General features: G+C 46.9%; 1 protein-coding gene across 1 annotated transcript in view; it reads left to right on the top strand.

Moving 5' to 3' along the window:
- TBK1 (TANK binding kinase 1) overlaps nt 1-15,363 on the top strand; it is an 814,893-nt gene that overhangs the window by 641,186 nt on the left and 158,344 nt on the right. The window contains exon 16 of the mRNA XM_069629775.1: nt 13,183-13,222. Coding sequence (XP_069485876.1) covers nt 13,183-13,222 — 40 coding nt within the window. The remainder of the gene's footprint in view (nt 1-13,182; nt 13,223-15,363) is intronic.

The following is a 15,363-nucleotide window of genomic DNA, read 5'->3' as shown; positions in this document are numbered from 1 at the left end:
GCGTCAGGCACATGTCACTGAAGCTCGCAGGAGTTTACATTGGCTCCCAATTCAGCAGAGGCTGCTTTATGAGGGCTTGGTTACAGTCTTTAAGTGATTTCATGATGAGGCTCCGTCCTATCTAATATCCAGAATAACAAAGAATCAGACGCACCCTATGTTCCAATAACACTAATCGATTGAGCTAACCACGTACTCGCCTGAAGAAAACTGGGGGAGCCAGTTTTGATTATTGTGCCCCTGCTCTGTGGAATCTACTTCCTAAACATCTTGCTGACAGTAATTGGACTGCTCTTTTCAAAAACATTTGAAGACGTTCCTCTTTGTTGAAGAACTTGGTTAAATGACAAAATTCATTTTCTATGGCTATCCTTTCTGTGTATAGGTTCTCCCCTTTCATTGTCTTCTATGTTTGCTTTTGTGAGTGCCCTGAGGCCTAGGGGTTAGTGGCGCTATAGAAAAGGAGCAGATAGATTGGAATGAATAAAAATAGTATATTTATTCTAGGCCTCAAACACACTCAAAAATGAAACCATCACACCACTCCAATAATCAACATCTTTACAGTCACCATAGGTTCTGTGTCAAATAGCAGGTATTCGCCCCTTCTCCCCAAGGGAGAGCCCCCACTCCCCATGTACGGCTAGGGAGGCAAGCCTGCTCCACAAAGCTCTCCCTAGGGGTTGAGGCAAGGGGAATCTCAACCGGAGGAACTCCACCTTTGTAGGCGAGGACTGCCGTTCCTGTACATTGGACGGTTCTACGTTATTTCGCCGCAGTATTTTTCACCGCAGGTTTTTTCATCGCCGTTTTTTTTCTCGAAAAACACGGGGTTTTTTTGTTTTTTTAGGGGGGTTACCCCCTCAAACTCCCCCTTTTTTTAAAAAATGTTTTATTCCCTTACACCCACAACCATATATTTAATTTTTTAACCCTCCCCCAAAAAAAGTGTGTTTTTTTCGAAATTAAAACGGTGATGAAAAAACACGCGATGAAAAATACTGCGGTGAAATGCGTGTATACCCATTGGACTACCTGTTAAGCCTATGAATACGACATCCTTGTCTTTGCCTGAAGACAATGCAAGAGTAAACCCAATGGCACAAGAAAAGGTGGATGTCTCTTTAATGTGAGATGCATATTTAACTGTGTCGAGGAGGAAGAGGAGAGAAGAACCTGATGCGCAGGGGTGGGCCCCCTAACATTATACCGGCAGGAGGCGCAGAGCCCACAACTTGTGGAGAGGAAGAGAATGCGAGGATGAGATGCCGGAAAACCAGCTTGTGCAGAGGCAGGAAGAGTCTCTGGTTGACAGAGAAAGAAGCAAGCAATCCTGTGGGGGCATGACCACAAGCTGGACTTGGTGGGCTGGACGCCCCAAAAACCGGGAGAAGCGGATGCCTACGGGATATGATAGGTTATTTATAATGCGCTTAATACCCAGAGGTTTCTAAGCGCGGACCCGGTTTCTAAGCGCGGACCCGTGGTTCGACCCGTGTTGCTTCGTGTCGTCTTGCTTCCAAGGCGAGCATGTTGCCACTGAGCTATTCTCCCGAGATACCATTATGAGAGACCTCATCCCAGTCACACGAAGGTGGAATCATGGCTGAAGTTATGCGATGGGAGTTGGAGACAAATAGCAAGGGACCGAGAGAGGGCAGAGTTGTTACTTGAATCTGTAGCCTAGTCCTTGGACAAAGATCGAGCTATCAAATTGCAACAAAGCCAAGAGTTGTATAAATAATAATCAAATATATACTCAACCCAGAGGTGAAAAGCCTAGAAGAGAGGCGCTGAATCAACACGGTTTGGACATACCCAGTCAGATAAGAGACAAAAGACAGAGTATTACTGATGATAATGAAGCTTAGAAAGGGGAAGAGGAAAACCCTGATCAAGAATTCCTGGAGGGAAGCCCTGGGAAGAAACTACAATGAACAATCTGAGTATTAAGAAAGGTTGCCTTGGAGGATATTCTAAAAAGGAGACCAGAAAGCACGACAAAGAAAGGTGTTCTTGAGGAACTGCAAGAATTGATCACAGAGACTATCTGTTCTACCAAGAGGGCGTACAATAAAGGAATTATTGAATGAACTGGAGAGACCAGGTGAAGACAAATCATTCCCCTGGTCTATTTAAGTTAGTTAACATTAGTGGCAGGGCCAGATAGGGTAGTTTGGACCGAGGACATATTTTCTTTAGGACTTTATGACCACGGACGAGCACCTTTAGTTTCTCTAGATAGGTAGGGTACTCCCATTAGTGATAGGGAAAGTGATGCCTTCTACTTCTAATTTTCATTAAAAGAAATGGAATCCTGCCTTTCGAGTGCCCGTCTCCCTTTGGCCCACCACCGTTCTTAAAATGCATTAAATGACTTCAATCAATTAAAGGAGGTGGGTGTTGCAGTAAGAATAAAAGGAGGTAAGTAAGTGATGCAGTAAAATGGAACCAACTCACATATGGCCTAGCTTCAGATGTCCAATCCCTACGAAGTGTAGAGCCTTGTGCCTAAAGGTCGCAATGCTTCTCCCCAGAATGTATCTGATACATGTAAAATACTTGTGGTGGTGATTATTCAAGAGAAAAGATGAAATAGTTACTGGTAACTAAACATTTGTTCTTTCAGGTTTCGCGGCCGAGGTGCGACGACAAAAAAGCAGTGGAATGGACAAAGGGAGACTTGTTCCCAATGTTATCCTATGGAGGACAGGGGGAACCATTGCTTTGGGTTTCTGCCGTTGGTTCCTTTGAGAGTTGCCCAGGAGTTGCAGGTGCAAGGATATTTATGGTTGGATCCAGGAGCAGAGTGCAACCCTGGGTGTTGGAGAAATGCAGAAACCACTGGTGCAGACCTTCAGGACACTTCACAGGACGGGGAAGGCGAGTTCCAGCGACGGCCGCTGCACACAGACGCCGGCAGGTGTCCTTCCAGGTGCAGTTGAGAAAGACCTTCCAGAGCACGATCCCTTGAACCTGTGAGGCTGAAATTTGTCAGGAAGGCAAATTACACCACCAGCTGGCAACCACCAACGTTTGGCTGTAAACAGGAGAGCTTGTCAGTTCACTGGGTGGTTCAGGGACACTTCCGAAGGCTCAGGATAGCTGGATCCCCAAATAATTTGAGACTGGTTGGTCCCACCAGCTCAAGGGTTGAAGCACCACACACGGTGTTTGCAGATCAGGTAGTCCAACAGAACTTCACCGGGCCTGGTGCAGGAAGCGATGCTAGGCCTCTTCAGGAGTCTTCAGATCTTCAGTCGACTGTTCTTCTACAAGGGATTCTTGGCTCCAACGATGAGCCGAAGAAATTCCTACAGGAGTCCTCTTATCCAAAATCCAGCCTGGAAGCAAGTCCAGGACCACCAATGGCAAGGATCTGCCCCATTTAAACAACCAGCAGTTGTACAATCAGGGACAACTATTGGTTTCACTCGTGCCCCACCCCTAGACCCACTGGCACAAGGATGGGGAGTGGGACCAGACAATCCCACAGCCACACATGCGTCACTAGCCTTACTTACCTTGAACTGCTGATTGCCTTTCTCAAGCATAACCCAATGGAACAATTTTAAGAAGAGCAGCAGGTATTCAAGGTCAATATAACCTATTGGTATATAAACTATTACACTATTTCTACTACAGGAATTGACAGTTTAACCAAGGACACGTTCTCAAAAATATGCTCGAGTTCTTACTGATCTTGGAATTGTATTGCACACTTTTCAAAAGTAGGGACCTATATACTTTTTAGAGGGGCAGTAGGCAACTCTAGGATAAGTAATAACTCTCAAGACTTTTTAGATATTTTAGATATGCACTAAGCATATCGGGGGAAGCAAAACCAAATGGTATACTTTAAGAATGACAGTATGTTATTCAATGTAGATAAACCTTATTGGTAATCTTTTACATTCATTCAGTTTCAGAATAATAAAACCATACCAACTCAACTACTTATATACGTTATTGAGGGGAATTGAGCAACTTAAAGGTAAGTAAAGAACTTTGTAACTTATTTTGTTCAGGAATAATTTTACAAGTAAGTACTTTTCACACGTTCTATTTTCAAGACAGAAGTCTTATCTTTTAGAGTTGTCTTGGTGGTAGAAGAGGGACCTTACTTGTTTAGGAGCCAGCAGAAGGCAGGTCTGGATAGGGTTCAGATGCAGGAAAGTCGAGTTCCAGATGATATCTCGTCTGACAAGTAAGGATCAGCTTCAGAGTTAGTGAAAAGTGTTCAGGGACTTCATAGAAGCCGCCATATAAGCGTTCCTGCGTTAGGACTGGGGAAACGGTATGGGTGAACTCCCGAATACACTAATCATCCGCTCATCCACACAGGATCAACACAAGACTTAGATCAGTATTTCCCAAGCCAACACAGTACCTCAGCAAAGAGGATGAGCTTTGGAGATGTTAGTCTTCCCGAGGCAGCAGCACAGGATTCTTGGTCTGGTGACTTAAGAAACGGACACTGGCTGGGAACTGGCGACAACAGTCGGCAGGAGACGCTTCCAACTAAGGATTCTTCAAGGCTTCTAACAGCTCTGCCTATTTGACGCCCTTTTACAGGTACCTGATGAAGAATTAATATCACTGGTCGGGTTCTCTTTACTCACTTGGTCCAGCACTCTGGTGAGGGGACTTCAGGGATTCAAATCGTGTCTCTGGAGGTCCAGCAGGAGTCCACCAAGGTTTCGGTGTGAATCGGACCGTGGCTTAGGGTCTGCTGGTATTGGTGGTTTGCAGCCCAGCAAGGTCGCAGCACATCGAGGGATGGCTCTAAATGCAGACCACCTTAAAATTATTGCGTCTCGCAATCCTTTGGGTAGGAGCCGTCATCTTTGGGACTCCCAGGCGGCTTGGAAAGAAGGATTTAAACAGGCTCTGGTTACACAGCAGGCTATCTGGTCTTTGGAATTAGATGTCTTTTCTTCATCTTCCTCTCTGGATTTGATTCCAGTGGCCGACTTGTCAGCAGTTTCCCATTTGAGTCTTTATCAGGAACTACAGCACAAGTTCTGCAAATTCTCCCTGCAGTTTACAGAAAGGGGCGGCTGGCTGTCCAATCAGGACAGCCACCTCCCCAGCAGGAAAAGGTTCCTTGCAGGCAAACTCGGAAGACAAAGGGCTGCAGAGTTTCAGACGCTTCATGCCTTCACAGACGTACTGGAGCCTCAGCGGGAAACACAAAAGGTTTCTGCCGAAGGCAAAACTTCAACCAGGACCTTCCCCACCTAGGACGACAGATGAAGACCCAAGAAACAAGCATACTTAAAATTGTCAAAATGGAAAGAAGCCACCCTTCTAGCAGAATGGTGACCCTTGTGTGCTTTACCGTGGCTGATTTGACAGCCTGCGGGTAATATTGATTAAAAGTTCCTAAAGTAGTTTCACTTCCACCAGCCATTAAAATGAGCTTGCTATTGTAACAAACATATTACCAGGACAGTGAGAAAGGGGATACATAAGGTGGGGTGTGCTGGTCTCACATATCCAATGTAAAGGGGATGGGAATCCCACTTTACTCTTGGGAACAGTAGTTCACCAAAGATAGCAAGAGAAATTAAAAAGGGAAGCACAAATGCAACCCAACAACACTGCACATAAGATGCTGTGTGCTGCCATAGTAAAATACATACAGCCCAAAGGTTAAAGGGAACTATACATCCATACACACACTATAGAAAGACATAAAAAGGCCACCCATAAAAAGAGTAAAAGACAAGGTGAGAGGGGGAAAAAAAGATTCTCACTCACCTAGGAACAAGGAAAAATAATTACCAAGTCCAGCCAAAAGTTCCGGGGTTGACACAGGTGAGGAAGATTATTCACATAATTGAAAATCTTACATATCTGAGATGTTTCGAGAGCTAGTAGCCCAAGGAGCAGAGAAACAAAGCAGGAATTAGTCCCCCACTCCAACATTAACCAATGGGCCACGGGAACACCTGAGGGTAAGTATCTTAAATTACCTGCCAACCCAGGGCCCAGAGATAAGTACACACATTACTGGCTTCTGAAAACACTGTACCAGGAGAGCAGAAGAACCCAGTAAATAAAGGCTGATTTTTAGCGGATGAAATGATGGATCCGGTCCCCCAGGGACTTGCACCTTGAGCCAATGATGACCCGAAGGCCCAAAAGAAAAACAAGTATCCTTCATAGGAGTGGGACCAACCATCCGGAAGTTGAATCAGCTACCAACATGGCTCCAGGCGGCACCGAGGGACATGCATATGGCATACTCCAGAGGCTCAGCAGGCAAGCCTGAGTGGCACACCAGACAAAGCAGCCCCTGCAGCAGGATATGAGGAGGCATTTATATCGCGCCTATACACAAGTGTTTCAAGGCGCAACGAGGCAAGGGACGGGAAATGAAGGGAGGACATAAAGAATGATCTTACTAGGCTTAGTGAGATTGTTCAAGTGCAGGGGAGAGAGGACAGGAGAAGTGGCGGGGGGGGCCAGGGTGTATGGGCAAGTGCCAGACACGGGATCACAAACAAGTAGTGCAGCCAACAGGTGGCAAGTGCGAGTGTTAAAAGTTCAGTCAATAGGTGTCAGTAAGTGCAGGTAAGGGGACTGTGGGGTTGCAGATACACACAAGTGCAGGGGATGCCAGGAAGCAGAGCGGGAGTGCAACTGGGCGGGCAGGGACCTGGACCCGAATTCAGAGGGTAACCAAGTGACCAGTGCAGTATCGGACAAGAGATAAGCAGGGGAGAGGAAGAGAGAAGGCAGAAGCATAGAGGAAGGTCTTGAGGTGCTTCCGGAACTGGAGATGCTTCTGCTCAAGTTTCAGAGAGGCAGGGAGGCTGTTCCAGAGGGAGGCACCAGCCAAAAAGAGATCTGCCCCCAACTCGTTTCTTGGAGAAGCAACTGACCCTCAAGGAGGAGTTGGAGGTGGATGAGCGAAGAGCTTGAGTTGAAAGATATTTCCGAAGAGAGAGTTGCAGTGTTGGGACAAACTCCCAGGCATGCCAGAGGGCCAAAAGGAGTTTGTGGACTCTCGGAAGGCCCAACACCTTTCTCAGGATAGACAGGTCAACGGCAAGTTCAAACTGCAGTTTACTACAGACACACCCAACAGGGATCAGTAAAGGAACAGGGAAAATCCATGCGCCTCAATGTCTCCTGGCTCGCAGGCCAGTTTTGATGCAAAATTACATCACTGCTCCGTCATTACTTCGGCCTGTCTTCAAAAACTTATCAGCCCTCCTAATTGGATACTGAGCCTCTCGCCACCTATAGTGGACACTATACATGTTATTCTACTGGCCCTCACATGTCAGGTGGCTGGCCTGGTCCATCCCCAAGTCACTATCTATAACAATGTTGCAGTGGGGGGGAGGGAGTCTTACCATTGGTTCTTGCCCGTTGCTACCCACACCTAGAATACTGAATTGTGATTGGCTAGAGCTGACGCCCCCATGCCTGGGATCTGCAAAGATTCTCAGCTCTCTGTGTACCTTTTCAAGGTAATGTCTGTGTCTGTATTGTAACTTGTGTGTACCATCTTAGTCTATGAGAGTGCTCCTTCGTTCGGTGCAGCATTGTCTCACATTGTAGCATATTTGTTGCTGTCCTCTATCTGGTAGCCTGAGATTGGCTCTCGTTTCCAGCGCTAGTCGCTGTCCTTTGTCTGCTTTGTCCGGATCACGTGTTCAGAGACCACAGATTTGAGCTGTACAGCTCTGAATTATGAGGATTTATTCGTATTTACTGCAGCTGGTGCCTTTGTCTATGGAATGGAATGTCATCCGTATCTTGTGGCCTTGGCTGCGGGTCCTGTCTCGCATGTCTTGCTCCCTGTCCAGCCTGAATTCAGCTGAGCTCGGCTCTTGCTGAGAGGCCTGTGGCCTGCTGTCATTTTCCTAAACCATTATAATGTGGTTTCTACAATGTTCATGCTATACTACATTCTCCATAGGTTATTTACACTTGGTTCTGTTGGATCCCATAGGTGCTCCTGCAGTTCCATAGGGTTATGCGCATGTAAGTATCTGCAAGCAGTGCTCAGGATCTCTTGCTACTTGCGGTTTCTGTGTTGCTGCATTTGGCTTGTGACAAAAATAATAAAAGCAATGACAGTATGGGTATGTGCCTGTCCTCTAACTATAGAACGGTGCGCTCATGTTCTTCGTGTATTTGGTGTGCGTTTATGTCCCGGAGTGCGGATGGCATTTGTACTTCATGTCTAACGCTGCTAAGTCGTGGTGTCTCCAATGACGTCCGCAATCATGGCTTTTCGGTTCGCTTAATTGAGACTGTCAATGGAGGTTTCTTGGTCATAGCCTGGTGCTCGTCCACGCTGGGGTAAACTCGTACTGCACCTGGTCTGTAGGGCTTGTTGAGGACATATGGCTGGCTGAGGGGGTATCTCTTGACATACTTTTCAACCATTGGTCCGTTGGGAATTTGTCCAAAATAGAATGGATGATTGCAGTGTTGCCTGGCCTTCTTCCTTGTCATGAATTCCCCATCCCTCTTCAGGAGGTATTGTGGTCCCAGGCCCCAGAAGGCCTTGTGGACAATGCAGAGGGTCTTGAACGTGAACTTTGCTACCACTGGGAGCCAATGGAGAGATTTCAGGGCTGGAGAGTTATGATCCCTGGGCTTGAAGCCTGCTCTGGATGAGTTGTAGAGGACTGAGAGTAGAGGCAGGCAGATTTAGAAAGAGGCTGTTGCAGTAGTCCAGCCTAGAGAGAACCAGAGCTCTGGAGACAGTGAGCTTCTGGGGGAAGGAGAGGAAAGGAAGAATACCTCTGAGGAGGTGCAGCTGGTAGTTTGACTTATTAGAGACATCAGAGATGTGAGGAGAGAAGTGGGTCTGCTGAGGGTTTCTTATGAAGAGGGTGCATAAGCGTGCTTCAGGGGGGAAGGGAAGGTTCTAGTGGCGAAAGAGTGATTGCAAAAGTCAGCCAAGGCTGGAGCGAGGGTGTCAATGTGGTCCTTGATGGTTAACCTATAAATAACCTATCATATGATATGGTTTTGGATGAACAGGGAAGAACCTGTTTTGACAAGACTTTCATAGATCAGACTTGTCTAGAAACCTTGTCTGGGGTGAACAGAGGAAAGGCAGAGAAAGGAGGAGGAGATGTGGCCGCAGGGAGGCCAGAGGTAGAGGAGAAAGTAGAGCGAGAAGGAGGAGAGGACGAGAGGGTGGACAGGATGTCCTGGGTTTTGTGAAGCCAAGACTGTGCATAGGGCCTGGGAGGGGACAGAGGTAGAGACTGCAGCAGGATTGGACAGCTCCTTGCAGATTTTAAAGTGTTCAGCCGAGTTGTTAGATGCCGCAGAGATGCAGGCTTGGATATGAGCTCTTTTCTTAGTGAGGACAGAGAGTCGGTATTGCCTTTGGAGCAGGCGGCAGGCCAGTTTGTCAGAGGATGTACAAGATGCCAGCCATTTCCTCTCAGCCACATTACCCTTGCGTTTAAGGGTGACAAGGTCTGAGTCGTACCAGGAGTTGCACTTGGCTTTAGGCTTCAAGCGGATCCTCATGGCGGGGGCAAGTACATCAAGAGTGTCAGAGATAGAAGAGTGGAGGTTGGAAAGGGCTGTGTCCGGATGCGAGTCAGCCAGAGGTGCAGGAGAGGGAAAGAAAGTGGCAGCAAAAGCCTGAACTGACACACGCTTCATGGGTCGGATGACCGAGAAGGTGGGTGGCAGTGTGGGGATAGTCTCGGCCTGATGGGTAGAGCGAGAGAGGTAAGAGGAGAGGAGAAAGTGTTCACTCCAGAAGAGAGGAGTGGTTAGAGAGGGGGAGGTCTGAGGAGATCAGAACATCCAGAGTGTGCCCTGCAGAGAGTCGGGCCCGAGGGAAGAATAGAGCAAGAAAGGGAGTCACAGAGGTCGCGAAAGAATCCAGAAAAGGGACAGGAAGCATCCATGTGGAGGTCTCCAAGGAGGAAGAGTTGAGTGGTCAAGGCCAGGAGGGAGGAGGAGAGGTCTGCCCACTCGGAGAGGAAGGAAGTTACCTGACCAGGTGGCCGGTAGATAGTGGCCACAGTAAGAGAGTGCGGCCAGGAGAAAGAGAGAGCCTGCAGACCAGGCATTCAAAGGAGGAGTAGGCCTGCATAGGAATGATAGAGGCAGGAATCCACTCCTGGAAGATCAAGGCTAACCCCCTCCCCCCCACTGGAAAGGTTGGATCTGGGGGCAGAGAGGATCTTGTAGCCACCATGGAGGAGAGTGTCAAAACTCACGACCGAGCATAGCCGTGAACCATGTGTCGGTGAGACAGAGAACATCAAGGTCAAGTTCTTCCAGGAGGCGGCAGATGTCAGAGGAGTGTTTGACAGCTGAGTGAGCGTTGAGAGTGGCAATGTGGAGAAGGTTGCCACCCGTGAAAGACTACCTGGGAGGGGTACATGTCAGAGGTACTCTCTGCAGAAGTGTAGAAGGAGCCAGAGGGAGGGCAGAAGAGGAAGGGGAGGGCAAGGTAGCCAAGGAGGAGGAAGAGGGTGCCATAGGAAGGTGGCAAGGGAGCTGGAGAAGGAAGAGAAGGGACAGCAGGAGAGGAAAGGAATTTTTAAGGGCGGAAAGCGTCTATCAAAGAAGAGGTTGGTCTGAGGGCCTTGGACTAAGACGGTGCCATTTAGGTAAACATGAATGATCTTGAATGGTAGGGGGCCAGGAGGGCCTCCCACTGGGTGCCACCATTAATGGGAGAGGAAGAAAAAGGAGATAGCACAGAGACCATATGTGGAGTCCATAGGTCTGGCGAAGTAACGAAAAAGAGGATGTCAGTGAGGGTCTGTCTGGGGAAGCGCTGGTATAGGTGGTTGGAGACCAGGATTTCCTTTTTGAACTTTTACCTACCAGACTTGGTGACAAGGACAGGAGTGTCAATAGAGAAGCAGTTAGAGAAGATGGGAGAAACCGAGAGCACCATAAAGAATGCAGAGGTGGGGGAAGATGGCAGATGCGGAGGGGAAGGTATAAGGTAAGGGGAGACACTAGGGTAGGGCACAAGAGGAGGGGCGTGCAAGCAGACGAGACTGAACGAGACAAGAACAGGTATGTAAAATAAGCTAACTAGACGATGGGCGCAAGGGACCAGAGGGACAGTCAAGTAGAGTGAAAACAACCAGTAAGAGAGTATGAACAAGGGAACCGGAGAGAAAAAGGACACAGCAAGGGAACAACCAGGCAGAGCAGCGGCTAGAACAGAACGATCAATCAAGGGAACCTAAGGAGACCGTGATCAAAAACATAGAGACGTAGGCAGTACAAGTATACAGCAAAATGAGGGAATCTGAAAGAGAAGGATACAGCAGGGAGCAACCAGCAGAGCGAGGACTAGATAAATGAACAGTGATCAAAAGGAACAAGCGAAGAAGAGTGAAAAACAAATGGAGGTAGGCAGTACAAATAACAGTAGATTAAGAACGCAAACACAGGAACAGTGAAATAAGCAAAAAGGGGCCCAAAAGAGGAAACACAGAGCAACAAAGCAGGGGGGGGGCTGCTGGGGAGCACGGATGCGCAGGGGGCGCGTAGGGGCTTGCGAGCCAAAGATGGAACGGCGTGAGGCACACGCGATCAGAGATTGCGAGGGAGCCGCACGGGTGAAGGCTGCAAAGGCGCAAGCGCAGCAGAGGGTGGAATCGGCACTGAAGCGCACGCAATCAAGGAATGCAAGGGACCACGCGGCTGAGGGCACTCAGGCGCGAGCATAGCCAAGGGTGGAAAGGGCACGGAAACGCACGTGATCAAGGAATGTGAGGGACCCACACGGGTCTGGAACGTGCAGCACAGGCAGGCAAGGATGGAAGCGGCGCAGAAAACACACACTCTGGGAATGCGGGGGAACCACGCAGGGAGAGGACGAATAGGGGAAGACAAGGATGGAGGGGCAAGAGGTGAAACTAAAGGAGGAGTCAGAGGGGGGCAGTGTAGGTGGGAATCAACCGGGAAGGGATGCACGCGGGCAAGGGCAGAGGGGCAGGTCGTAGGGGTAGGGTGATGATGCAGTCAGGGGCGAGGCACAGTCGAAAGGGCTAAGAAGCGCAGAGCAAGCCAACTCCCGACAACTTCTTATCTGGCAGCCGCAGACAGGAGAGTGAGTCATCTGCACTCACTGACTGCGCGGCAGACCCTTTCGTTGTCAAACACCTGCGTCATTCAACACTGCAGCCTTGTCCTGGTGTTGGACATTGGTGATATTGACCAGAGACAGGACAGATTAGCAGATTTGGTGGGGTGTTGGGACCCCAGCAGCTTTTCGGGGGAAGTTTCCAAATCCACGATGGAGGATCATGGTGGTAAAATGCAGTAAGCTGCAGTAAAAGAGCCCAGTACATGGTTTTAGGATGTAAGGCCTGGCACCAGCAGATGAGGACCAGTAGCAGGACGGAAAAGATTCTGCAAGGACGCCCAGCAGCCAAAACTAAAAACTAGAGATATGCCGAGACCACAGCCAGTATGACTCGGCCTAAAATGCAGCAATTGCCAGAAACTGCAAGAAATCATCTAGCAGGTAAGCTAACCGGCTCCTCTACCAAATATACAACAGCACTAAGCTCAGGAATGGGTTTCTGCTATGTCCCTTTACTCAGAGGGGTTGGCTTCTACCAGCACACCATTCCCATTAGGACATTTTAAACAAAGGTTTTGGTAGCCAGCCGACCAGGTTGGCCTCAACATTTCCAAACACATGAAATGCTGTTGCCTGCCCAATACCAGGTACTGTTCTAAACCAGTCCAAACTGCGATGAAGACTACCATCCTGGAGCCCATGTGGGTAGAATTGCCATCTTTGGCTGCCTCGTGGTTTCCATGAATAAAGGAAGCTCCCTAAAACCAAACGACAGAGAACAAAAAAAAAAAACGATCCGTACCCCAATGGCTACCAAAACGGTAGATTAGGCTAATAATGAAGTGAATCTACTGTTGAAACCAAAACTAAATATTAGCAGCCACCAGCCTACCTCTAGAAACAATGCACGGCGATAACATCATCCTCAGGCATAAATGTGGTAAAAGGGATGGAGAAGCAAAGGACTTTGAACAGAAGTCCCTCTGACCACCAGGGTAAATTAGAAGGCGTGGAATGTAGCCTAATAGCATTGGGAGTGGAGTATGTTGGGTGTGCACTTTTAGAACATCTAGTAAATTGTGCATATCATATCAAAATGCGAAGTACTAAACTCTACATTTGTTTTGTAGGACTTCCATATAATGAAGAACAGATCCACAAGTTTGACAAGTAAGTTTCCTTTTTGTTCTTGTAAGCTGAGAAACATTGAATTTTGTACTTACTATAATTTCAGTTAATGTGACAAACCTTTGTTCTAGCTCCTAACTCCAATCCACTCATGCAAGATTCCGAGGCACCTGACCCACTCTAACTTGGTTGTGGCAGTGTATTAGTCAAGGTTAGGGTCGGACGGGGGCGTAAAATTGTCTAGGGCGCCATTTAAAGTGGTCCACCGTTGCAAATGTCATTCCTTTTGTAACAGACTGTTTGAGTAGTACCCAAGGAGGAGGTTTTTGATAAAAATGTGATGCAAATTGTGCATTTTAAAGAACATTTATTCAGTAACACTCGTCAAAACTACTAACCACATGGTGAAGTAACTTATCAAACTGGACCACGTAGGCCGAAAAAAGTGGGCCACTTTGAAGAAAAAAAATGGGCCCACACTAGCATTTTGCGTTTTGGGTTCAAGAATTGCCCTATAGGCCAGTCCGAGCCTGGTCAAGGTTACTGTGCTAGGAAATGTATTCATGGAAAATACCAATTCACAGAAATTGTGTTAATCATTTATAAATAGTTCTCTTCTTCATTATTTAAATACATTTAGCAAGACCTACTCGAGAAGGAACCTTTACCCAATCATTGGGCACTGTTGCATTCAAACTTTGCTTGCCTGTTCCTGGACTTTGGGTTGGGACGTGTAATTTATTTATAGTCCAGGCTCCATGAATCCTTTCACACTAGACTTAACCAGGTAGATTCTGAGATGACCCAGCAATAGGGCTCAATTAGGAAATACGCTTGTAAGGTGACATTTGTGACATCCATTTTGATCATGCAGGCCTGGTTTCCTTGTCTGCCTGACAAAAATCATGGCAAGTGAGGAAAGGCTCCTACAGTTCATTGGTTGCCAGCCAAGCAAAGAATTGCTTACAAAATTCTTAGCTTGGCCCACAAATGCCAGAACGGCAATGCACACCAGTATTTCTCGGACCCGCTTAAGGTCGCCCCCCGAGTGTTAGATCGCTTCACTGGAATGACCAGAACAAGCTTTTCATCCACAATTTTTTGGACACACAATGGCAAGCACATTGTATAGCATTAATAACATTTCTGGAATTGCAATTGATAAAGTCTGACATTGGTACAGTAATGCCATTTGGTAACAGAATATCCTTTTTTCCATTGATCGAATGTTGACATATTGAACATTTTCCACATTTAACGTTTCCTTTGAGTTTGGATAGGTTCCACAGTTAGGGAAGGCCTGATTCTTTCTTATTTCTTGTGAAGTGTGAGTGACAGAGTAAGTCATTGCGGTTTTGTGCTTTGCGAAAAGTAAAGCTTTGTTGTCCAGAAAGGGGGTGATGTCATCATCTGATGTAAGGATTTGCCAATTTTTGGTTGGAATTCTTTTTATCGACCCGATGCTGGTGCTGTAGTCGGTGATAAACTGTACGTTGAATCGGTCCAAGGATAACCTCTGGGTTGGTTTGTTAATGAGTAGTTTTGATCTTGATTCAGTTTTTTTATATCTTTTATTCAGATGTTGAGTGGAATAGACTCTCCTTTTAAATTGTTCTATGGATGCTTGTGCATGTTTTTCAAACTCTTCTTGTTCGGTGCAATTTATTTTGATGCGCAACAGTTCTCCAAAAGGAATATTCTGGATTACATGCTCAGGATGATTGCTTGTTGCATGTAGTATGGAGTTAACTTCTGTTGGTTTAACATGCAATGTAGTATTACAATGGAATTATTTTTGATATACAGTTTGAGGTCTAGAAAGTTGATGGAAGAGATGCTTTCTGTTATTGTGAATTTTAGATTTTAGTCGTTTTGATTTAGGTAGGTAAAATATTCAAGTTGTTTGTTTCCTTTCCAGATGATGAGCACATCATCGATGTACCGCCCCTAGTAGATGATTCTATTTTCAGTTGTAAAGGCTTTGTGTCTCCATGCATATTCAAGTTCAAAGTGTCCTACATATAGATTTGCATGTGATGGGGCGTACTTAGCGCCCATTGCTTTGCCTTGATTTTGTCTGTAAATGTGTTCATTAAAAGTAAAGCTATTATGGAGTGTGAATTGGAGCATTTCAGGTAGCATGTCGTTATGTTGCAGAAATGAAACAGACCTTGTTTTGAGAA

Source organism: Ambystoma mexicanum, chromosome 12 (assembly GCF_040938575.1).
Source record: "Ambystoma mexicanum isolate Mex_15411 chromosome 12, UKY_AmexF1_1, whole genome shotgun sequence".
NCBI classification, from domain to species: domain Eukaryota; kingdom Metazoa; phylum Chordata; class Amphibia; order Caudata; family Ambystomatidae; genus Ambystoma; species Ambystoma mexicanum.
The sequence above is the reverse complement of the archived record's forward strand: the minus strand, read 5'-3'. Positions and strand labels throughout refer to the sequence as shown.